Source organism: Trichechus manatus, unplaced genomic scaffold (assembly GCF_000243295.1).
Source record: "Trichechus manatus latirostris isolate Lorelei unplaced genomic scaffold, TriManLat1.0 scaffold00007, whole genome shotgun sequence".
NCBI classification, from domain to species: domain Eukaryota; kingdom Metazoa; phylum Chordata; class Mammalia; order Sirenia; family Trichechidae; genus Trichechus; species Trichechus manatus.
Window position 1 is genome coordinate 25,199,065 of NW_004443943.1, and position 25,272 is coordinate 25,224,336.

General features: G+C 44.0%; 1 protein-coding gene across 3 annotated transcripts in view; it reads right to left on the minus strand.

Annotated features, from left to right (window-relative positions):
* Positions 1-3,573: 3,573 nt before the first annotated feature.
* HPSE2 (heparanase 2 (inactive)) overlaps positions 3,574-25,272 on the minus strand; it is a 782,979-nt gene continuing 761,280 nt past the window's right edge. Inside the window, exons 10-11 of one of the 3 annotated variants that reach the window (XM_004370016.1) lie at positions 24,110-24,256; positions 3,574-4,182 (exon numbers count right to left, since the gene is read on the minus strand). In XM_004370016.1, the coding sequence (XP_004370073.1) occupies positions 4,017-4,182; positions 24,110-24,256 (313 nt within the window). In that variant the 3' untranslated portion in view covers positions 3,574-4,016. The remainder of the gene's footprint in view (positions 4,183-24,109; positions 24,257-25,272) is intronic. The other 2 variants (XM_004370015.1, XM_004370017.1) reach the window with 2 other exon arrangements.

A 25,272-nucleotide genomic window follows, 5' to 3' on the forward strand; every position in this document is an offset into this window, starting at 1 on the left:
ACCATTGCTCTTTTGTTTTCAGAAATAAAACCACGCTCAATGGATTTCCAGGGTGAATTCTACAGCTGCATCCATCCCAAACACGGGGACCTTGAGTGCGAGTGAGCGAGCACATCCGCAGATACAGGGCTGAACCAGAGCACGCGGGGGAGCCCAGCAGTTCACAGCCCTGCTAAGTCCTGCGTCCTCACTGCTGCCCCATTCCCAGGAGGCCCAGAGGCTCCGGGTGCAGTCAGCGGGTGGTGATCTCTCAGGTGGAATCTGCCAACAGCCTCTGCTCTGCTGATGGAGCTTCAGGCCCACCTGTCCAGGGACTGCCCTACTGCTGGGAGATGGCTGGGGCTGCAGAAGCTGCATGGACTTCTGGGAATTGGGCAGTGGGAGCCTTGGGCCTTAGGCTCATTGTAGTCCAGTTCTGGTATTTGCAAGCTTTTTCCTGCCAGAGATAATGTTAATATCCCAATGCGACAGCATTTTCAGGGCACTAGAAGAATTGGGACTTTCTCTCCAAATAACAATGAGAATTTGTTCTGAGCCTTCTTGATAAGGAATGAGAAAAAATCATCCCTAGAGGCATGGGTAGAAAACCATCTCAACAAAAGCCATCGATTTCTCATTATGCATTATTACTCTTTAAAACAAGCATTTCCTCGAGCCCATTGTTTAAAATGAAGCAGCTCTTAAGTCTTAGATGATCTCAGCTACATCTTGGTTTAGAAAGAAGAATCTGCTCTAGGGAAGCTGGTGGGTGAGCAATTCTGAACCTGGTCTCAGCTTGGCAAGCTGATCCCTTGATCTGATGATGATGCTGAGTTTGGCCACAGGCTGCCTTTTGGGGTGAGTGTGATCAGGAAGCCCCTTATAAAGAGCAGTCCCCATTGGTTTAGCAACTACCTGCCCTGAAGTGGGTCCCTGGGTGACACAAACAGTTTGTGGTTGGTTGCAAACCTAAAGGTTGGTGGTTCAAACACACCCAGCAAACGGCTGCCGTGTAACGGGTTGGGTTTTTTTGGCCCTGAAGTGAAAAAGTTACCATGCCCTATACTAAAATCTCTACGGAATGTGATTCTACGGTGAGTTTCTCGGTATTCTTTGAACAATGCAAATACTCCTTCCATAAGACCATTGCAAAGTTAGAATTCCAGGACTCCAGACATAAGTTTCAGTGATTTCTTCCTCCCTTTTTGTTAACTAGAAAATAAACAAAACTTAAACCTCTTTGGAGCAGCATTTAATATACAGAGAAAAACAAAAGAAGCAGGAACCACCTGTATTCTCCTCAGTGAAGAATCAACACCTGCTTTCAGAAAGTGTTTGAATGGAGCTCTGCAAATCCTGGCTGTACTGCAATAGCAGAGCCAGTGAAGAGGTGATGGAATGCCATGAGTCAGCATCTACTCCGCGGCAACTTTTTCTTTTTTTTAAATGAAGAGGTGAAGGGGTGAGTCTGTGTTTGGGCCGCCCTAGGCTTGGGGTTAAGCGGGCAGGCCCTGGGTTACTGGGAGCTCAGCAATCCATTCCCCTGGGTGGTCCTGGGCAGCTGCAGACCCTCTCAGGCATAGGGAAAGGGGCCCCGGATGATAACAATCATAACTCCTGCCATGGGGCTACTGTGTATATAAAGCCAGCTAGCCCAGGGCCAGGTTACCTTGTTATTCTCGGGGGGCCTGAGCTGTACCTGCACTAGTGTGTAAGAAGAGATGTTAATATCTGTACCAATTTACAAAGTGTGGGAAACAGCTTTGTGTTTTGTTTCTCTTTTCCTCTCTCTCTGACACTCTGGCCTGCCCATCTACCCCAGTCTTGGCATCTTCTTCCGCCTCTCTCAGAGCTGAAGATCAAGTGGGACGTGTCTGGTTCCAGAAAGGAAGAGGCCCCTTGGGGTCTGCTTTTCTTTCTCCCACTGCTTCCGTGCTGAGCACTGCAGCGACCAGGCCCAGCCCCTCAGTCTCCCATTTTGCACTTCTACAGCGCTCCTCCTGTTGCTGTTCCTCTTGTACCTAATAATTAACAAGTCAAAAACCAAGTCCACTATCTCCCTCACGTATAAATTAGCCTGTCGGCTTCCCTCTCCCACATTCTCAGTCCTCCAAGTTGAGAACACTCACCTCCCTCTGCCTCTTCACTTGTCTAACCTTCCCCAGGCCTCCTGCCTTGCTGTTCACTTTGCAGACTTGGTCCTGATCCTTGACTCCTGGGCATTGTACGCATCTCCCTGACCCCTGGCCTCAGCAAGGCCCCCCTCAGCCCCATTTCTATCCTTTCACGACAGTCTCTTAATTGGAACCCTACAGCAGTGTCAAATCCTCCACTCCCCCTTTTTCATAAAGTGCCATTCATGTCATTTATTCTGAGAAAGTCATGTCCACGGAAGAGAGAGTCATTTCAGTTGCAGCTTGTTTGTAAAGACCTACATATCCTTTGACTAATCTGGAAAATCCTCATCATGAACTTTAAATCACTCCACTTCCCACTTGCCTTATTCCCTCCTCCTTTCCCTTCTGGGGCTCCAGGAAGACCAAAAAAACCCCAAAACCAAAAACAAATCCACTGCCTTCTGACTCATAGCAACCCTCCAGGACAGAGTAGAACCGCCCATGAGGTTTCCAATGCTGTAAATCTTTACAGAAGCAGACTGCCACATCTTTCTCCCAAGGAGCAGCTAGTGGGTTCGAACTGCCAACCTTTTGGTTAGCAGTCAAGCGCTTTAACCACTGCACCACCAGGGCTCCTCTCCAGGAAGACAAATCTGCCTAAATCAGAGCAGGCTGGTTGCCCAACTCAGAAACTTTCTACTTATCAGTAATTCCCGTTTTGCCATCAGACCTCAGTCTCCAGATTCCTCCTTCTTCCCCAAAGTAGCTAACTGAAAGCTCTGTTCTATGTGCAAACCTGGTCTGAGAAGATGGACCTGGTCATCTTTAATGATCACATTTGATTTCTCCCTAGTTAGTGCCATTGAGAGGCGCACAGCTACTTGGGAAGAGGCAGCAGAGTGGGATTCAGTCGTGCCTTAGAGTGATGACCTCTGATCCACACCTCTATTAAGGGCTGACCCTAACAAGCCTTTAATAGTCTCCTGATTTCAGAGCATGTCTGATTTGCCTTGTTCAGTTGGGGTGTGTGCACGTGTGGGTATGTGCGTGTGTGTGTGCGTGTGTGTGGTGGTTCAGTGTGTTTTCTCTTTGTACTGGAACTCCCTTCCTCAGAGCAACATGAAGGATGATGATTGCTCTGGGTGGTGCCTACTACATTGCTCTGCACTCTATGAACATTGTTACCTGACTTCCATTCCAACCCTGGGGGAATCTGGATTCACGGAGGAATAGAACATTCTCACAAAATCTGGAGAATGACTGTAATTTTCCTTTTGAAGCACCCGCTTCCCAGAGGACTCACTGGTGATTGATGTCACTGTCAGAAACCCAGATGCACACACTCATACATCAGCCGTGAAATTACATAAACAGCTCACCCAGCAGGCCCAGGCTGACTCACCCATTTGCACCCCTATGGAAAGAGAGAGGTGATAGGAAACCCAGGGCAGCAGCAGAAAACAGACAAAGGAGATGTGGAAGAAGATTGGGCTCTCACAGGTCCACCCAGGTTTTTCTTCCTCACCTGCTGAGGCTACAGTTCGGGGTTTGTAGCTGTATTGCTGCATGGCCAGGATCATAGGGGAGTTGTTTGGAAAGATTTGTCCTGGGAATGCGCTGTCAGCTTGTTCTCATGGAGCATGTACATGGATACAAACAGCTCTACACACATACCTTCATCCTTATACAGGTACAGATGATGTCTACATTTTCCTTTGGGGTAGATGTGACCTACCTAGGCTAAGCTCATACTCTGACATTTAGTCTCTTTGGAGAGCAAGTCTATGTTGATTCCAGCAGGATAGGCATCAAAGACGGGTTTGTCGCTAAGAAGATGTCTGAAAAGTAAGGACACTATTAGGGCAGAAAAGTGGAAAGCAGTCCAGCTGGCCACTGGTGGCTTGTGGGTGTGAGGGTGGTTTATCGGTAGCGGCAGGCCAAAGCATTGACATTCTTGACCACATAAAAGCCCATGGTGACTGGAGGGATGACCAGTGTCCGGCCAGCCCGCAGGGGGCGGGGCTTCAGTTCTGGAAGGGTCCCGTCGTCCACCATCACTAAGGGCTGGCCATTCAGCTGCACTGACCTACAGTGAGAAAAGACAGGTTGGGATTCATTACTGCATTATAATGGAGCCATTACAACGAAGCCTGGGTGGCCCCAGATTGCTGCTAGTCTGTCTGATCTGTGTACAGCTGACACTTGTTGACACTTACTATTCCCCAAGGCTCTGATCTAGGTGCTTTACACTTAATAACTCATTCAATCACCCTGACAACCCTTGAAGTAAGGAACTAGTATTATTCCTATTTTTCATAGAGTAGTTAAGTGACTTGCCCAAGGTAAATACAGCTTGGAGGTATGGAGCCAGGATTGGACTACAGGTAGTCTCGTTTCACAGACACATCGCTGAGACAAGTGAAAAGTCTCTGTGAAAGCAGTTTCATGCCCCCGCCCCTTTTTAAAACATACAGGCAGTCCAGCTTGACTCTTCTGTCTAGAGTTTTTACTTGTCTAATATTGCATACCAGTACTGGTTGCCATTGAGTAGATGTCAACTCATGGTGATCCCATGTATATTAGAGTAGAACTGTAATGCCAAGGATTTCCAATGGCTGATTTTTAGGAAGTAGATCACCAGACCTTTCTTCTGAGGCATCTCTGGGTGGACTTGAACCTCCAAGCTTTTGGTTAGCAGCTGAGTGTGTTAACTGTTTACACCACCCAGGGGTTCCAAATGATGCATAGGCTTGATGATTTCAGAAATCTTCTATTTAATTCAATACTTAATAATGTATTCAACAGATTAGAGAACTGACATTATGGTACCTCTCTAGGGTTGTTCTAAGGGGGACAGAGACATATCTAACGACTCTACTTTTTCTAATCTAAGAATGAATTTTCATATTTAATACTTAACAGATGTTTCCATCTTAGCAACACAACAAAAATAGGTGATAAAGTAGGCATTTGTGATCACGAGTCAGCTACTTTGCTTTCTTTTATTCTTCCCATGTAGTTAGCCATTTTCAACCCTGTGAAGGAAGGAGGACCACATACATAGCAAACTTAGAGGGAAGGAAAACAGCTCATCTTAGGCTGGATTCAAGGGAAAATGCCACCCACCTGTGGCCTGTGGTACAGAATCCAGATAACTTCTGGCTTTTTCTGCCTGGGGTGTGACTTGTATAGCCATGTACCCAGGTTGAAGCTCAGTTTTATGGATCGGTAGAAAAGGCCAGGAGCCCTGGTGGTGCAGTGGTTAAAGCACTTGGCTGCTAACCAACAGGTCGGCAGTTTGAACCCGCCAGCTGCTCCATGGGAGAAAGATGTGGCAGTCTGCTTCCGTAAAGATTTACAGCCTTGGAAACCCTATGGGGCAGTTCTACTCTGTCCTACAGGGTCACTTTGAGTCAGAATCAACTCGATAGCAGTGGGTTTGGTTTTTTGGTTTAGAAAAGGCCAGAGCCAGGCTACCAGCTGGAAACAAGGTTGTGAGTCACCCTCAGAAAATCAGCACGGCATAGTGATGGCTGTTTCTGGGGCTAGCCCAGCCTCCATTGCAGTAACATTGCGGTGACCTCATCAAAGTTGTAAAGGGGATCAAATGTTATGAATAGATACAGAGGTCTTTGTTTAGTGTTCCTTCTGTGCGATGAATGACAGATAGGTTTAGGGAGAGATAATCAGACCCATGTCCAGTAGAGAAGTGAAGTCCCAGAGATAAGTGTGTCATAAATTGCTCCCAATGGAAAGCGAGGCAGAGAAGCAGCTCCAGGCCTGGCCCACACGGGTAGGTTTGGGCCGAGTCCAGATCCGACAGGCCACGGGCAGCAGCCCCCTCCTGTTGTTGGTATTGCTGGTCTTGTCAGAAACGAGTAGGGGCTCCAGTATGAAGCCAGCCTGCCTCTGGGGTTGCAGAGATGGAAGAATCAAGATCTAAAGATCAGTGTTGACCTCAGCAAATATGCAGAGAGTTTTTGCTTCTGAATGCAAATGGCCCTCTGTGGTGAAGACAGCCTACTCATTGGAGTGGGAGGCAGGGTGAAGAGAGGGTGTTCGGTTGCCATAGGAGACCAGATAAGTCTTCTTAGTGTATTTTCATTATTTTGTTTAGGTGGTGTGTACAGCCACTCATCTGACATATGCACAGCCAAATACAAGTTCAATAACACTGATTAATCTTTCCAGTACACACCCAAATTTATACCACTTCTCTGCCTGAAAACCTTCAATGGTCCCTCTTCTCTACAGAATTAGGAGCAAACTCTCCCCTGGGGAATTAAGTAATGACCTTTAAGACTCAGATGACCCCAGAGTATTGACGTTTTTGGGTTCTGGGAAGTGCAAAACAGAGTGTGATAAGCAAGGCTTTTAAAATCTATACTGCTAACAAATAGTCATTCTGGCGCAGGCTCCATTCTGATTTCCTTTTGGGTGGTTAACAAGCTAACTCGGGTGTGGGTGGAACCCAGGGAGGATGGGCAAGACTCTGGACTGAAATCTCTTAATTTCAGGAGCCGAATCACTAACTTGCTAGATGCCTTTCACAAGTTGCTTAATCTCACTGCCCTGAAGTTTCTGCATCTATAAGATGCCATATAGGTTGTAGTGAGAATGAAATGAAGGCACTTGGAAAGCATAGAGAGCCACATAAGTAAGAGATGGTATTGTTATTGTTATTTCCATTACTGTGATGGGTGGATAAACCTTTCAGCTCTTATTATACCTGGGTGCTCTGTGGCACTGCCACCTTTATGGCACCCTTCTGAAAACTCTCTCTTCCCGTGGCTCCCCTGATATCTCTCTCTCTAGATTTTCCTTCTTTTATGGAGGTTGCTTCCTTTTGAGGGGGAACTATACCCCTCTACCTGTCTCTCAAATGCTGAAGTTCCTGATGCTTTGTCCTTGGACCTCTTCTCTTCTCATGCTAAGTGCTCCTCCCTGTGTGCTATCTATCACCCACACCCATGACTTGGGTTATATCCACGTGTTGATGCTTCCCAAACCGCTATCTCTAGCCTAGATCCTTCTAAACTTAAGCATCTCCACTTGGATATCCTACGAGAACTTCAAAGTCACTATGTCCAAATTAAAAAATCTTCCCCTCAAAATCTGCTCTTGTCTCTGACTTTATTATCTTTGTGATAGTACCACCATTTATCCAATTACTCAAGCCAGAAACCTGGGAGTCATCCAAGACTTCTTCCCCAATTCCCATATCTAAGACAAATCAATTCTACCTTTTCATGTTTTTCAAATTTGCTCCTTTCCCTCCACTGGCTGCTGCTATTTTAGCTCAGGACTTTATGGTCTCTTACCTGGTCTACAGCAAAGGCCTCTTAATCTATCTCCTTACCCCTGGCCTGGCCTTCCTCCTCGTTTCCACATTGTTGACAGAGTCATCTGTTGCTGTCACTGCACTGCTTCAAACCCTCCAACAGCTCCTACCCCTTACACTTTAACATAAACAATGAAGCCTAGCTCAGCTACCTCTCCAGTCTCAGGTCCTGCCAGCCCCGTTCTATATGTATACATGGATCCGTTTAGCTCTACACACATACCTTTATCCGTATATAGGTACAGATACCTAGCTGTGAGTATGGGCTCAGACTGCAGTTATTGGAGGGATTTATTCACTATATGCATGAGCACAGAATGTTTTAGAATGAAAAAATAGACTTTTTTCCATTTACTTCACATAGATGAGATAAACATTTTTTCAAATGAAAATGTAAGTAGATACTGTTGGGATTAAAATATACACTTTTCATTTAAAAGTATAGTATCTATTTTTCAGATGTAAATGTAAGTAGACATTGTTGGGGTTAATAAGGCATAAGGCATAAGTTCATTAAAAACTATTATAAAATCCCTAGTAGGTTTTGGGAGGAGGCATCATACACTTGTTTTAAGAAATAGCTTTTAAAAGGACAATTACTAGAATGCCATAGGGCCATGGTATTTGTTGACATTAAAAAGGAAACTTCATACTTGAAGAGGCTGGGCCCCTTGTCCCAGCATGACCGAATTAAATGACTTGCAGTTCCACTTCTGAGTCTTTGTGTACGCTGCTACTTTCACTGGGACACAGCCGGTCTTCCTTCTCTGTCTGACAAACTGCGGTGGATCCTTACAGAGTCAGCCCAGGTGTCGGCTCCTCTGGGGAGCCTTCTCTGACCCTTGGGCTGGGTTAGGAGTCCTGCCTCTGGGTGCCCTTAGCACTCAACACTTACCTGTACCATGGCCCTTATCACAATCAAGTGCCTTTATCCCTCTCTGGAGAAGTTCTGGGTGGAGCAAATGATTAAGCGTTCGACTACTAACCAAAAGGTTGGCAGTTCAAACCCACCCAGAGGTGCTTCAGAAGAAAGGCCTGGCAATCTGCTTTCGAAAGTTTACAGCCTTGAAAACGGAGCGCAGTTCTATTCTGCAACACATAGGGTTGCCATGAGTTGAAAATGACTCCATGGCAACTGGTTTGGTATTTTGGTTTATCCTTCACGTGAGCTCGTTGAGGAAAGGGATCATATCTTTTGCCCCTGAATTCTCAGTACTTAACAAGGTGCTTGGCACATCCAAAAAACCAAACCTGTTGCCAGAGAATCGATTCCAACTCATAGCGACCCCATAGGATGAAGCAGAACTGCCCCATAGGGTTTCTAAGGCTGTAATCTGTATGGGAGCAGACTGCTACATCTTTTTACTGAGGAGTCACTGGTGGGTTCCAGCAGCCAACCTTTTGGTTAGCAGGTGAGCATTTAACCACTGTGCCAACAGGGCTCTTTGCTTGGCACATAGTAGGGACTAATTTAACGTTTTCTGAACAAGTGAATAGAATTTTGAGGTTCCTTTGCATTATTCCTGTTCTCTCTGGGTTGAGCTTCTCCAGTTCTGAAGAAGTTCCCTGGAGGTTTACTGAGAGTCTTAACAGATTTCATTAACGTGCCAATTACTCTTCCTCTCAGTGGCTCATGGAGATGTTAGACAAAACTTGAATTATCAGTGATTCTCATGGCCTCTCACCAGATAGCTTATCCAAGCTTGACGCGAGGCCATTGATCACTCCTAGTGTTTTTCATCCTTAAAAAAGATCTATGTGACCATCTCTTAGCTAAGCCCACATGAGTTAATTTTGTGAGTAAGGTTTTGTTAGACCTTGAGTCCTCATAGGTCCTTAGTAAAGATGGACTGTGTGCTTTAACACCTCTGTTCTATTTTTCCTGCTTATATGTTTCTTTTAGTATTTATCCTATTACCCAGGGAGGTCATATCACATGAAATATTACAATAATCTTTCATTTTTGTAGCATTGGACAGTTTGTAAGTTAGCAAAGATCACATTAATGATAAAAATCACCAGTTATTGAGCACCATGCTATGTTTTATTTTTATTATCTCATTTAATCTTTTACAACAATCAACTGAGGCAGCTGTTAGCATCCCTGTATTTCAGATGAGGAAACTGAAGGTTAAATGCTTCTAAACCTCCCCTAAATTTCACAGCCAGTAAGTAGCAGAGCTGAGATTTGCACTGATACCCTTAACCATAGTCCTACCTGGCTCCCTCCCCTCATGTGATTGCTAAAAAGCCCTGTGAGGTACAAAGGACAAGTATTATTATTATTGTAACTTCACTATTGAGACGGGTCAGAGAGGTTAAGTGGCCTGGGCAAGGTCACATAGCTAATAAGTGGCTAAGACAGGTCTCAAATTCAGGCCTCTTGACACCTCTTTCCACTAATCCTCTTGTCTCTCCAATTCCAGATAGTACTCCCCAGGATCACGTTTCTTTCTTTGAAAACCTTTCTTATCATACTTCCATCACATCTGGGACCTCCTCACTGGCCCATGGCTTTTCAAATCAAATGCTAAATGATCCAGCCTATGTTGAACTATTTCTCTTAATTCCCTAGCTTGCCTGAGCTGCTGAGAGTATTTAAATTATCCAAATATGAGGACAACTGTGTTTTATCACCATTTGTTTTTACAAAGTCTGAGATACTTTCCAATTCTTAAACTTGTTTTCTTTATTTTGCACACTATTTGAAAGGGATTCAATGTCTCAATTTGAAGTCAAGCCCTCTGCTCCCCAGGTCTCCATGGGAGCCCCTTGGCCCGGTCACCCTCGCTTCCCCCCACCCCCCACCTGTCCACAATGTCTAGTCTTCTGTCTTATCATGGCTCTTGACACCCAGGAATATGTATGCAAGGTTTCAACTGTTCTGAGGTCTCAGGGAAGCAAGCGTAAGTGTGCATGCCCTTTTGCAATCTCGGAGACAATGTGCTAGACTCCAGTTTGGCCCGGGTGGACTTTTGTGGGAGCGAAGGCAGAGGAAGCCTGTACATTCTCGGGAGCAGCCTTGGGAGCTGGTGTCTGGGTCCAGCCGGCATATTTTGGGGCCTTGAGTGAGAGGTGACAGGACTTAGGGATTAATCAGTTCAGCTTTAACCACTTTGAGAAAGTTATTTGCCTTCTCTCAGACTCAGTTTCTCCACCTGTAAGATGAGGGGTAATAGAGCAGATGAACCCTGAAGTCCCTTCTGGCTTGAATATTTTTCAGGCAGCTAGTCTATAGCCTCACAGCTACCCTGAGGCTGTTTAATGCCAAAATCAGAGCCATCTTGCTCAGACAGAAATCTGATCATTACATTACCTGTCTAAATGTTCAGTGGCTCCCTGCTGATCTTAGGACATAGTACACTGTCCTTACAAGAGCCCCATAAGCAGGCCCTCACCTACTTCTCCAGCCTCCTACAGGCTGGCTCTAGCTCCTGTCCATTCCAGCTCCCCGCCACCCACCACCTCCTTTTATTCTATGCTGCAATTCTCCAGCTTCTCTCTAATCTCCAGACTTTTCTACAAGTTGTTCCCTCTGCCCAGAGCCCTCTCCACACTCCTCCCCCTCCTTCCAGCTCCCTTCTTCTGCCTAACTCCTACTGGTCCTTCCTGTCAGGGTAGGCGCTTCCAATGTGCTACCATTTCACCCAGGGCTTCTCGTCACAGGGTATTGTAACTGCTGACGGCTTGTCTCTCTCCACTAGAGAGGGAGACCAGGTGTCTGTCACATCCATCCTTCACTCTTCTGTCCACCAGCTCACAAGGCAGACCCTCAATAAAAGCAGTAGTACTGGAGAAGTATTGGATATAAATAGCTGGATAGATGAACTATAACTCAGAAAGAAAAGACTGGACTGAAAGGTCAGAGACTTGAGCATTAAATGTGCAGATCTGGACAGGTCAGTGGGCAGGTCTGGTCTCATTTCTGGATTTGTTAAATGATAAAAGAGAGGAAGGAAGAAGGAGGGAAGGAGAGAGAGAGAATGAGTAAGAATCTGAATGTGTGCATCCGGGCGGTTACTCAACCCTCCTAGTTCCAATACGGGTCCAGTGTGCTTTCCCCTGCGCCACTAGAGGTCACTCTTGTTCTACACAACGGGGCCGGGAAAGCCTGACAGCTTGGTGGCTCCCAGGAAGCCGGAGGCGGCTGCCCCACAGCCCGCACTCCCAGTCCGGGAATGCCGGGAGATGTGCCCTGCCCTTGGCCTCCCGGAGGAACAAACCACAGTATCAGTCAAATTCCAACAAAAACTTCGTTGCGGTCCACTTGGCAGGGGGCGCACCTGGAATGTTGCCTAATATTAAGAAAACGTGCGAAGCCAGGCTGCAATTCCTTCCCAGCCAGGGCGCAGAGAGGAGGGGTTCCGGGCGCAGGTGCGGGGCTGGCGGCGCCCGCGCGACCCTGTGCCCGGTTCTCCCGGGTCCCGGGTCCCTGGCCGCCCCCGGCCACCCTGCTGGCCGCGCAACTGCGTGCGCTTTACAGGCCCGAGGCCGTGGAGGACCCCTGGCTGAGCTAGGAAGCTGGCATGTGTCAGGTCAGAGCCAGGTTAGAGCCGAGAGGGAGCCCAGCTGGGTTTGAGGCCAGAGGGGCTTTGCTGCCCTCCCTGCCTGAGGAGACTGAGCATCTGGGGCAGCTGAGGGAGGAAGTCAATGCCCGGCAGTGAGCACTACTGCGCTGAGGAGGGCTGGTCAAGAGCGACCGCTGCAGGCTACTGTCTCCTGGTCCCACATGCCCGGCTAGGGCAAATGCTCACGTCCCTCTAGGGATACTCTGGGGCAGTCCCACTCCTCAGGGGTGGTGGGGAGGACTACTTCCCCTCAAGTGTGGCCTGAAGCTTTTCCTTCTACCTGGAGTCTGGTATGAAAAAAAAAAAACCCATTGCCATGGAGTCGATTCTGACTCATAGCGACCCTATAGGACAGGGTTTCTAACGAGCGGCTGGTGGATTTGAACTGCCGACCTTCTGGTTAACAGCCAAGCTCTTAACCTCTGCACAACTAGACTCTGTCAAAAACTCTATTCTTCCCCCGAGGGGGCTCAGATGTACCTCCTCTACAAGGCGTTGTCTGATAGCCCCAGCTGGAAGAGAGGCACGTTGCTTGCCCCTCCCTTGTAGGTCCCGCCCACTCTACCTTATTTTATCTGCTTGCTTCAGTCATTTCCCTGCTAGACTGAATTATTTTCATTTCTTAATTCTCAGTAGAACGTGGTGCAGTGTCTTCCTGCCTATGACAGTTCAACTACTGTTTGTTGAGTTCTACTCATCAACCAACGTCTCCGAGTTCTTACTGGCCCTCGGGTCACTCGGAGCCCTTCCTCTCTTACGCGGAGACAGGAAGGGAAGAGAGGAAAAGAAGAAGAAAGCCTCCTGTTCCCCTTACCACTGTGAAGTTCCTGGCCGCTGAGAAAACTTGAGGCTGATAAGATCCTTTCCCCTTCTTCCTACCCTCTGAGAGGCTTATTGAAACAATGAGGAGTTTTGATCTAATTTCTGTATTAATGACTAGAGAAAACACTATTTCTCCCTTATACAAGCAGAGCCGGGGGATTTTAGAGGCAGGTTGTTAAAGCTGTAAGTATTTCTTGTATGTAGTTAGGTTTGGGGGGCATGTTTTGGTCTGTGTTTTATCCAAGTCTGTGTAAGAATTGTTCAAGCCATAACAGAATTCTACCATGTGCTTCTAATGGCTTAAGATGACTCAGCACACTTGGCAGTCAAGATGAGAACTCAGCTAAGGAACCTGGATTTATATTCTGATACTGTTAATTCTCAACAGACAAGAGAATCATCTGGGGGAAGTCTGGGAAGAAAATTGGATTCTGTGATCATCTCAAAGCTCCATGTCATAGGCATATAGCACTGAAACTGGAGGACACAATAGGGACCAGCTATAAAAACCATGGAGACTTTAGTATGTGCTTAACTGTGTTCCCATCCCCTTGCCATGGTCACCGACATTCACAAGTGGCATTTAAGGGCATTACTCACATCCCTATGGTTCTTTGTTGTACAAATTCAATTATAACAGACTTATTCCTTGCCCTCGAAGACAGAAAACGCTGAAACATGCAAATGTGTTCAGATACATCGTCATAAACACATTACACAAAAAGAAGGAAGAGAAAGAAAATCACACTTCTCGGCCTGGATTTCAAGGCCTTCTGCAGTTTGGGCCCAGTAGATCGTTGTGGCTTTCTCCTCACGCCACAAAGCATCTTATACTCCAGTCACGTGAAATGATTTGCCACTCCCTCATCATACAAAATGTACCTTGAATTTTTGTACCTCCAAACCTTTAGTAAGCTCATCCTATTGCTTGGAATCACCTTTCCTGCAGCATTCCTTGGAAGCGTGGCACATCCTTCAGGCTCCTGCTCAATGCCCCTTAGCTCCAAGGTCTTCTCAGATTCCCTGTGTCAGAATTTGTCTCTCCCTTCCTTACATTCCCACCCTCATATATCTGCCGCTCTTGTGGTCTGTCTTCTGTCAGTGTGAGTGTATCCTCTTGGGGGAGGGACCAGGTTTGCCCAGCCATAATTGTGTGGTGCTGGAAGAGGCAAGGTGGGGTATGAAGCATCCCCTTTACAGGAGTCTGCAGGCAGGACGAAGGGAGTCAGATAGGAGGGCAGATGCATGTGTGCATGGGTGAGAGCATTTCCATATGTAAGTTTTCCATATGTAAGAAGAGTATAAGATAGAATCCATAATCCACACCTAAAGTTAGTTCTATTACTATATGGTCATGGCTCCTTGGATACCTATTTAAACATATTAAACCAATAGGGTAAAGATCTCAGTTTTATTGGATTTTGACAGTTTTCCCTATAATATCAGGTGGGTTAGTGTACCCCCAAAAGGGGGGAAAAATGTTCCAGATAGCACAAGCTCTGTTCCAGGGTCTATAGATGTCAAAGTGCAAAGTGTATGATGACTCTGAATCATAATTGAAAAAGATAAGCAGGGAAGAGGTAGTCTGCAAAGTGACTGCGGGTGTGGCAGCTGGTCCACAGTTTGGTGTTACAGGCTCCTTGTCTGGAATGAGCCTCATTCTGCCACAGGCTTCCTGATACTTGGCAGCCAAAGAAATACTGATTCAGGGCCCCAGCCTGACTATAGGGATGAGGTGAAGAATTAGGACTTTCCAGTTCCTGGGGCATACATGTGTCCACCACCCAAACCACAGTCTCCGGAGGGTGTGGAGAAGGGGAGGACAAGGGCAATTTCTTCTCGTCCAACCAGAACTGCCCACATACTCTGTTCCCCTGCCCCTTTGTTCAGAATCAAATGTTAGCTTTACCCTACAGTGTTCCTTTACCAGTGTTTGTCTTGGTCATCTGGGACAAAATGGAAAGCCCTGCCTGCAAGAAGGGTCCCCAGGCAGGCGGGGGTAGCGCAGTCTTGATGAAGAGCTATGCAGACAGCCATCTAGCTGCTCTGGGTGAGCTGGAAGAAAATGCATTCTGGAGCTGAGAACAAATGAAAAGCTCTTGGAAAGTAACAGTGAAGACCCTAGATTCCTAACCATCTTGGTTTAGAATGTCAAGTCAGTGTAAAATATAAAAGCATTTTATACTCTTCTAATCTGCACGGTGATCTGTACATTACTAATCTGGGAGTTAAAACAAAACAAACAATAGAACCATTGGGAGCCAGCCCTCCTCCTTCTACTCAGTCAGAGAACTCCCAGGGACTCGGGGCATGTTCACACCTTTGGCAAAATGGCTTGGTGCCTGAATGAAGCACATAATCTGGGGGAAATCAAGGATGCAAATCAGATGGCGTCTTATTCCGGTGTTTTACAGAGGGACAGTGAGGCTCAACCATGGCCACATATTTGAATCACCTGGGGAGCTTTAAAAATACTAGTGCCTGGGTCCCAGCCCAGAGATTCTGGTTTAATTGGTCCGGGGTGCAGCTTGGGCATTGGGGTTTTTAAAACTCCCCAGGTGATTCCAAAGTGCAGCCAAGGTTGAGAACCATGGGTTAGAGAAGGGGTGGGAATATGTTTGCAGCTGGGGGCGGAGAGGAATCAAATACCTTTTTAACCATTACATTCTGAACTTACTTTGAATCAAAAGAGCTTTTCTTACTCTTTCTGAGTACCCTGTCAGAAGCCCACAGTTTTTAATTTAAAGGGAAGATGTGAACTTTTCAAGGGCAAGTTGTTTGTTGAGTAGAATAAAGTGACTATTTTTGCTATTTTAATAGAACTGCTTTATTATTATTATTCTTTGTCTTGTTTTGTTTTCCCCTCTAGCTTGTACACTAGCGGTGACTAAGCTCCTCAGGGAAGTATGCGTGTAACGCTTTAGAGGATGAATTAAGAACAAATCAGATGACACATTCACACCGATAATGAACGTTCTGTGTTTAACACTGAAAAGAAACTTTTTTCTTTTCTTGAAGGGCGAGTTCTATCAAGTCATTTAGATATCTCTCAGGTCTTAGGCTGTCACAGATAGCTCCCTACAAAGAGTGGGCCAAGCTTTCTTCAGGAAAGAAGAACTAAGGGGATTAAGAATATATTATTCAGTAGCCTCTCCCATTTTTTTCAGGTTTGTATATAACTATTTACTCAAATACCACTAAATATGTTGGTTATAGCTACTCTGTCTTTATGAGCCACAAAACACTTCAAATTACCACAAGGGTTAAAAGAATCCAAACTCCTCTAGTTTCATTAACTGAAGATTTGTTAAGGCTCATTTCTCTACATAATTACTTCTTTTCTACAGACTTCCTCAGAGCCTTAAGTAAAAGTTGCTTTCATACATATAATATGCTTATATATATTTATATTCCTACTTTTTACAGCATCTATTTCAGACTTTTCCTGACTGAAACGCTAACTTGAACATTGCTGTTTAGATTAAGGACCATTTTCCTGCTCACTCTGAGTTAGGTCGTAAATCTCCCCAACCCCAGTACCTTTCTTGCCACTTAGTGCTCCAAGCCTCTGTGACTTGTCTGTCCTGCTGAGGGTCTCTGAGTGGCCTTTCAAAGGGCTGAAGATGATGTGGCTGTATCTGCATCAGCAGGGCCTTTTCCTCCAGGTAAAAAAGGACTTCATACTAAGCCTCGCTTTTTTTTTAAAAAAAGATCTTCTTAGATATAAATATATAAATAGATTGAAGTATATAAAAAGGGAACATTTCCATATGTCAAGATAATACCCTAAAAGTGAAATCCTTGGAAAAAATAGCAAATAAAATACTGGAGAAAATATTTTCAAAGCATATGATAGGTAGCAAAGGGGAAATTTCCTTAAAGTGGAGAAAATTTACAAATCATTAAGAAAACACACTAATACCTCAATAAAAAAATGAGCATAGAAAATTCATAAAAAATGGATAATAGGAAAAATCTCCAACCTCACTGACACTCCAAGTTACAAAATAAGAATATTATTTTTCACTATGAGGTTGGCAAAGATTTAAAAATATTATTTCTCTGTGTTGGTGAGGTAAATTGTAATAACAAAACGTTCACATTTCCTACTACTTCTCATACCTCTTTAAGCTTGTCTGAGGTAGGAAAATTGAACAAGCAGTCATATGAGATAAAGTCCTATAACTCAATGTACTCCAAAGTGAACAGGATGGTGAACAATCTAGAAATCTGGTTGTGGAATGGGTGAAGGAGCTACAAGTGTTTAACTTAGAGACCAGAACTCTATGGGGGAGACACTGAAAAACTGTTATGGAGAAGAAGGTATACATTTATTCTGCTTCATTTTTCTAAAGCAAGGGTAGAAATGGCAAGAAAACAGCCTTTGGCCTTAGATAAGGAGGATCTTTCCTACAGTCAGAGCTGTCCATTCCTAGAGTAGGCCAACTCATGAGATGAGCAGTCCCATCAGACAGAAGCCGAATGGTTTTCTGCCAGGGACACTGTAGAAGAAACTTCTTGACCTTTAAGAGTCCCTCCAAATTTTTCCTGTATAAAGTCATCTTTTAGCAACAGCAGTGGAATGGTTTATTTAAGAAGAAATTAAATGATCCCTGAAAAGTGAAGATAATAGAAACCTTTAGGGAGTACATCTGGTTGACCAGAGTTAAAAAAAATCCAGGTACCAACTAATATCACCAGTACAGAACTTAAACACTTAGATGTCTTCAGTCTGCTGGAATAAATGGAATAATAGCCCTTTGGTCCCAGAGAACAGGTCTTCAGATTTTTTGTTTGAACATTTGAATGAGAAGTCTTGGTACAGAATTCTTAAGGTTACAGTTTTTCCCAAAGCTCCTTTTACAAGGTCTATCTGTGTCCAGACGCTAGATGTGGTGCTTCCAGTTATCATTAGACAGAGATTGTGGTGGGTCAGGTGGTGACCAGTTTAGACCTCAGGACTTTTTACACTTGCCAAGTGAGATCTGGAGATGAAGTATCATAATGCAGTCTGTTCCAACAGGGACATGAAGATATTTTTAAAGTTTCAGCACCTGGGAGTTGCTTGAGTATTTTCAGAACCATTCTGTTTGGCTAACATCAAATGACACCTCTCAAAGGCATGCAGTTAAATGCCAGTGTTTTTCTTTGATATAAGATTTAATGAGGGTGAAATCAAAGCAAAAGTTATATCCCGGAGAGATGGAAAAAATGAAGAGTATGCGGAAAAAGAAAAAAAAAGTTCATTTCTTTACAGAATAGGCAGTAAGATTCTTGGTTGATAGGAGCGTTGAGATTCTTTTAGCGAAAGTCATGGCTGCTAAAGGAGATATGAAGTTAAATATTTATTCTGGAACCTCTTAGCCCCAACGGAGAAATACTCTGCCCCTCTTTTATGGCACTACCCACAGGCTGCTTCCTGTTGGTTTTTCGTTTCTAATAAAAGAAATGAGTTTTTGAAGGCAGGGATCTCAGAACTCCAACCCCACCTCCAAACAGCCCACATTAAATAGCTCTTGAAGGCCAGATGATGACATGGCCTGACATTAGGAAGTAAAGATCAAGGGGCACTCTGATCTGAAGCATTCATATTGAATTTTACCTTTAGACTTTTTCATAATTTGTCTATTATGGAATTCCTTAGTTCTTATAAGAACACAATTCACTTAAAGTTTTAGCTATTATGAATTGCCACTGCAAGTCAGATTGCTGAAGAGGAACAAGTTGTGTCTGGTACAAAGTAGGATCTCGAAAAAGTTGCTGAATGGATGAAGAAATATATTTGCTAGTTTTCTTGGGAAGCCTCCTCTGTCAGAATCTTTCCCGTAGGAATATACCCTTGCAGGAAGGCTCCATTAGGTGTAGGGGAGCTGGTTGTGCCTGTGTATATGGAGTTAGGGTATAATATATTGAGATTGATTTTCCAGACCTAAAATTAAACCAATTTACAGTTATTCCTGGTATTTATTAATCCTTGTTTGAGAATAGCATAGAAGAAGGTTATTCTCCAATGTTGTTGAAAATAAAATTTCCATTCACTAAATTCTGTGACTGAAAGACAGAGAGTCTTAGAAGTAACTCAGAGGAGAACTTCTAAGATGGGGCCATAATTAGGGCTTGTGAAGAAAAGTTAATGGAACTAGGATGAGTTAGCCTAAAGGAGAGAACATGCCGGGTATAATACTCTTCCAATGTATTCCTTATATAAAAAGTCTAAGATGAAATGAGCCCAAACTGTATCTTACAGTCATCTATACTGTATACTTGTCAATGTGTAATTATAATTTTATAATAATGGACAGTTGGGGTAGCATAGTGTTGAAGAAAGTGCACTAGATTAGGAGTCAGAAGAACTGAATGCTAGATACTTTCTAGCTCTTGAATAAGTTGTGTGACTCTTGAATAAGTCAGTTAAAGCTGTGAGACTCAGTTTCTTTAATTCTAAAATGGGAGTGAAGCAGGAACTTGTTCTTACTTGCTTCATAATATTATTTAGAAGGTTAAATGAGATGATGGCTATTAAAGCTCTTTATTATGTATAAAGTCTCAGCCACAGGTACAGTGGGCCCCAGTGTTCTTATAAAATTAAGTGTTTAGAAAGCATCGAAATTGTGGCCACTCCTTCCTGAGAGGTCTTTAAACATGTGGCACGCTTGGGTCCAGATGGCTTAGCCACAGCCTCTCTGTGGGCAGGAGAATGAATCGGATCACCTGGAAGTGTCATTCTACCTCAGGATTCTTAGCATTGGCTGATTTCCTCAGGTCAGTGAGTCAGAATAGAACAGCCGATGTGATGAAAGATGTTTCCTTTTTTTTTCTCATTTTTGGATTGTTTTCCCTCCAAATGGAATTGAACAAGACACATGGGGAGGAACACTGGGATTTGACCAAGCACCTGTTCTTGGTTTGACTTTTCCCTGAAAACGTGAGTCTTCTTGCTTTTTGATGTAAGTTAACTTGTTTGGCCCAACTTCATGTAGATTCTCTGTTTGTTGACAGACATAGGAGATATTTATGTCTCAGGTAGAATTGTTTCCATGGAGGACAGTGTTTATTGATTTGTGATCACATGAGGCATTGGGCAGATTTCCTCCTTTGGAGATGATGGAGCTGCCCAAAGGCGCTCTTCAACTTTGACTTACCCAGAATGGGAACTGTTGTCTTGGACATGAATGGGACAATCTTCCTCCCAGAAAGAGGAGAAACCAGGAAACATGACAGGAGAGGGACCAACAGCTGGATATATTCTGGGAAAAAACTAGCCAGATGTTACTACCATTCCTTCTAGCACAGCCTCTTTGTATGGCCTTTCAGTGGCTTGAAAACCTGCTTTTCTGGTAACCATAGAGACCACAAGCTCCAAGAGAGAAGTGGGAGTGGGGGAAAGGGCAATAGAAGAGAATAATAGGATTTTAGACTTTGATGGGAAACAGTGATCTTTTACCTCAACCTACTACTGAGAATTCTGTACCACCTCTGAGATGGCCACTTGCCTTCTGATTAATAGGTTACCTTCGGAGAAAGCCTGTCTTGTCCTCGGTCAGAGCAAGCAATCTTTGGAAAATGAGCTTCTTTTAAAGTGAATCTATTTTAAATTCTATTCCTTGTTTTTCTGTCATTTTGGAGTATTGTAGACAAAATCTGTTTTCTTTTAGCTGGCAGTCCTTTGAATATCTGAAGAAAGTCCTTATGACCTTCCTTACTTCTCTCCCCTAAACTGAACTTCCTCATTTCTTTCACCATTAATTAAAGAATATGTATTCTAGACCCAGAATACCCTTCTCTTGGACACATTGTAGTTTTCTAAAAGTTTGTCATTTACTATCCTATAAGGTATAGGGCATTCACCTTTCGTCTCGTTCCTAGAATAATCTCTTATATAAGGAATTTTTGAGTAGTAGGTCTCATGTTTGGATCATTCACTAAAGTGGGAAATGGGAACCTTCATTATGAACCTGGATGCTTTTTCAGCCCTGCGTTCACATGGAATCTCTGAGGTATGGAGATACTCTTTCAGAGATTTTAAATCTTCCCAGCTCTGATGGCAATTCTAAGAGAATGAGAAATTTCCCATGTTCTCAATCAATCACAAAAGTTTGCCAATGTCTCCCTACTCCTGAGACCCCAGGCCAAAATGTCTAACTGGTGGCTTGGAGGGGCACTGACTTGCTCTACAACTTCTTCCTGGATCCTCCAGACAGGGACAATTATAGGTTCCCCTGCTCCCAGAGCTTTCCAGCCCTTTTCTGAGCTAATGCTGCCTCAGGCTGCAGCAAGGAATTAGCAGGCACAGAACACAGAAGTCTGGTCCCAGAGGCTTGTAAGAGAGACAAAGAGACACCAAAGGCTGAAATCACTTCCTAGCATTTCCTTTCATCTCTTTTTGCACAGTCTGCTGCACCCCAACCACACCCTTTCTGTGAGACCCCATCCCAGAACCACTGAGGGCTCTTGCTTTTATTTAGTAGTTACTGAGCAGAGCGCTGGATGCTGCACTGAGCATGTTCTTGACAGAGTACAAGATGGTGCAGCACAGGGTCAGAGCCACTGAAGTCTAGAACAGGAGAGGAGTTAGATTAGCAGTAGTTTACAGGAAAGGAATAGACTCAGAGAAGTGAGTGAAGGGCCCACAGGCGCACAATGAATTGGTGGCAGGATTAGGCTGGAATCTAGTTCTATGGATTTCCAGTCCAAAACTCTCTCTAATACAACATATGTAAAATCATATGTGTGTGTCTGAATTTATATTTATATACATATGTGTATGCATATGTGTGTGAAATTTTCTTTTGTAGAAGGCTTTATTTCACCCATATGTTCCAATTTGATTCTCATAATACCCCTGTTTGGCAGGTAAGGAAACTGAGGTTTCCTTAGATCATATGGATAAATGGTAGCATCTAGATTCAGATTCAGGCCTCGGAGTCCAGCTCTGTTGTACTTCCAATTTCATGACAGCATCCCTTATTTAATCTCAGTGGGTGTTAGCAAATCTTCTTCAGAACCCCTATGGACTAAAATCTTCTTTGTCCCTGTCCCTCTCCTATATTCCTAACAAAGCCATAACATAACTTCTTACCAATATGATGACAAGGTGAGCTATAGCACAACATAATTGATCTATCTATCTATCTATCTAGCATATCTGTAGCCAGTGAGAGTCGCTTCAGTCACTCTTAAGGACAGGTATAGGCAGGACAGGGGCCAAGGCATAGCCAGCCTCAAATACCAGGGAAGAAATCTTGGAGGAAGGGATGTAGGGATGAGATTAGTAGGATTGAAGGCCTCCACCTTTGGTTGGTGGGGACACAATCTCATAAAAACATGCCACCTTTTGACTACCATCTTCTCATGTTTCATGGTTTTGCTTTTATGTCATTCTTGTCATGACTTTTTATCACATTTTAACCAGTATCAGCATATTATCTTAAAAATCTGAGAAGACTCCACTTCTGAAGAACATGGTTAGGGAGAGAAATTGTTTTCTTCTTTTCCCTCAACCAGCTAGAGTTCTGAGTTGCGGAAAAGGAAGGCAGTAGGCATTTACCATAGTCAGGAACTTTACACAGATTGTCTCATCTATTCCTCTCCAAATGAGAGGCTTTACAGATGAGGAAATCGAGGCTCACAGAATTACATAACTTGCTCGAGGACACACAACCAGCAAGTGGCAGAGCAGGGATTGACACTGAGGCAATGTTTCACTAAAGCATTTGGGCAGTTCTCTCCTCACGGTACATGCAGTCTTCCTGGCACTGGGCAGGTCAGGTGGCTCTGCTCTTAAACTCTTCCTTTCCAGAGAACCCTAACCTGTCACAATCACTACTGAGAAGTCAGCCCTTTTGCCAAAAATGGCTTTGCAGCTTATCACTGACTGGCAGTGGGAGTAGGATTAGGAGACTTAAACCCTCTCATGGTCCTCAGGAAATTAAATCTAGGATGACAATTTTGGAGCTGGGAGGGACTTTACTGATCATACAATGGACCTTGAATTCTGCAGGTGAGGAAACTGCGACCAAGAGAAATTAAGGATTTGCCCAGGCCATACAATTAGTTAGTGGTGAAGCTGGGACCAGAACCACGTCTTCTGCCTAGAATGAGGGCTAGGAATTCAGCACACCAGTCAAGACCACTGGGACATGGAGAGAGAGGGTATAAAATACTTAAGTGATTCCTGCTGATATAGGTAGGACTGGGAAGAAAGAAAAGTAGAAGCAATGTACATACAGCCAGAAAAAAGAGCCAGTATTTGAACTAAGACTGAAAACACAGATCTACTGCGGGCTAAGGAGGTTCAGTAAGTGACTTCCCAGATTGTGTTTTGTTCCCATTGCACATACAGTTGGAAGCCAAATGAAGCCACCAAGGTTGCAGCGAAACAGCTAACAATTACAGCTCAAATATTTGTGGGCAGCTGTGGGAGTGCAAGCCACCTGCTCCAAGTTTACAGCTTTGTTAAACTTGGTAAACATTAAAAATGGAATGGGAACGCCCCCAGTCTGTACAGCATCCCATACCCTTCCTGGGAGGCCTTGGTCGGGGAGCTGGGATGGTCTTGCCCTTGACCAGGCCTCTCTCACCGTGGCCTAGAGCTGCTTTCTGCTGATAGGGGTCAGTGCTGTCAGTAGTCTGTAATAGACAGAGGGATGTAGGGATTGTTACAGAATCCCCTATTTACAGAGTTTGAAGGGACCACAGAGCCCCAAGAATATAACTTCTAATGTTCAGATGAGGAAACTGAGATCCAGAAAAGTGATGTGCCCAAAGTTATACAGTTATGGGCAGAATTGATTCTTGATCTCTGAACTGTTGACCCTTAGTCGTGTTTCCTCCTCTAAGCCTCATTAGGTTTGTAAATGATAACAAACAGGGAGTCAAAGCATTACAGAACGTTATAGTTGGAAAGTTCTCAACTAGGAGTGTCTATGGTTGTCACAGAGACTAGGGGGCACTACTGGCATTTAGTGGGCAAGAGGCAAGGCTGCCAAATAGCTTGAAATGTGCCAGATATTCCTGCATAATGAAGAACAGTCTTGCCCAAATACCAAGAGTGCCCTGTGTCCACTATTTAACTTTACAGTTGAGGAATCTAAGCCTAGAGATAGGGAGGGATTTGACCAAGGTCCCAAAGAGAGTTAGCAGTTCCCTGATTCCAGACCATCGTTTGCCCTACTCTGTCCCACTGAGTCCCTGAGTGTCTTCTGCAGAGGGGTGACTCCAGCTTCCTGTCCCTCAGCTCCTAATGCACTTGCTCCTGAAGCTATTTCAGGGTTGGCACTTACTTAGACTTCAGGCCCTCCTGTCCATAGGGCTGGAGCAGATACTGGTGCACAAGCTTGTCCCTGAGAGTTCCGGCTAGTTTGATTTTCTTTCTTGATCGGTGCAGATTGATGATAAAAAGTGTAATGGATCCACGAACATAATTGTGGCTGAGATCCAGAGAGAGAGAGAGAAAGGAGAGAAAAGATGGAAACAAAGTGGTCAATTAGATGCTCTTAAATAATTTATAGACTGACTGCACGAAACAGGATTACACCAGAAGAGAGCACTTATTTTCTGATTCATGGTCACTGTAGACCTTCAAAGACAGTAAGAATTTGTTATTGTGGTTTCTTGCAAAGAAGATACCCAATTCCCACCACATGTTTTGTTTTTGTTTAAATTTATTGAAATGATCTTAAAAAACAAAACTATATATTTTTTTCTGAGTACGAAAGTAAAACATGCTGATGGAAAAAAAAAAGGAAAAATATAGGGAAACACAAAGAAGAAAAGGAAAATTCTCCATAATTCTAGTATCTTGAGATAACTCCTGATAACATTCTGGTAAACATCCTTCCAGTATTTTTAAATTTATCAATTTAACAAATGTTTATGGAGCACTTTGACACATACTTGTATATTACTCAGTTTTTACATAAATGAGATCACACTCTTCACATAGCTTTTTTCTTAATGAACGCCTTGAACGTGTTCCCACATTGTTATATATTCTTCTCCTTGCAGAAGAATGCTAAGTTCTTCAATTATAGAAATGTAACATAATTTATTTAACTAATCCTCTACTTTTAGAGACTTACATTGTTTTCAATGTTTTACCATTATAAATCACGTGATGAAGGGCTTAATTGTATGTAAACATTTTGCACGTCATGATTATATCTGATAGATAAAGTCTTAGAAGTTGGAATCATTAGGTCAAAGGAAATGCAGATTATGATCCCTCACCAAATTTTCTGGTTCATTCCCAGTGGTGCCCACTCCTGTGGGAAGATTTTTATATCCCTCATCTGTTGAACCCAAAGGTGATCACATAACTTGCTTTGGCCAATGAAACATGGATGGACATGTTAAAGCCTCTAAGAAGAAGCTTTAAGAGCCAACCCATGTTTTGCCATGCCTCTTCTCCTTCTGACAGAAGACTGACAATGTTGTTGATAGAGGC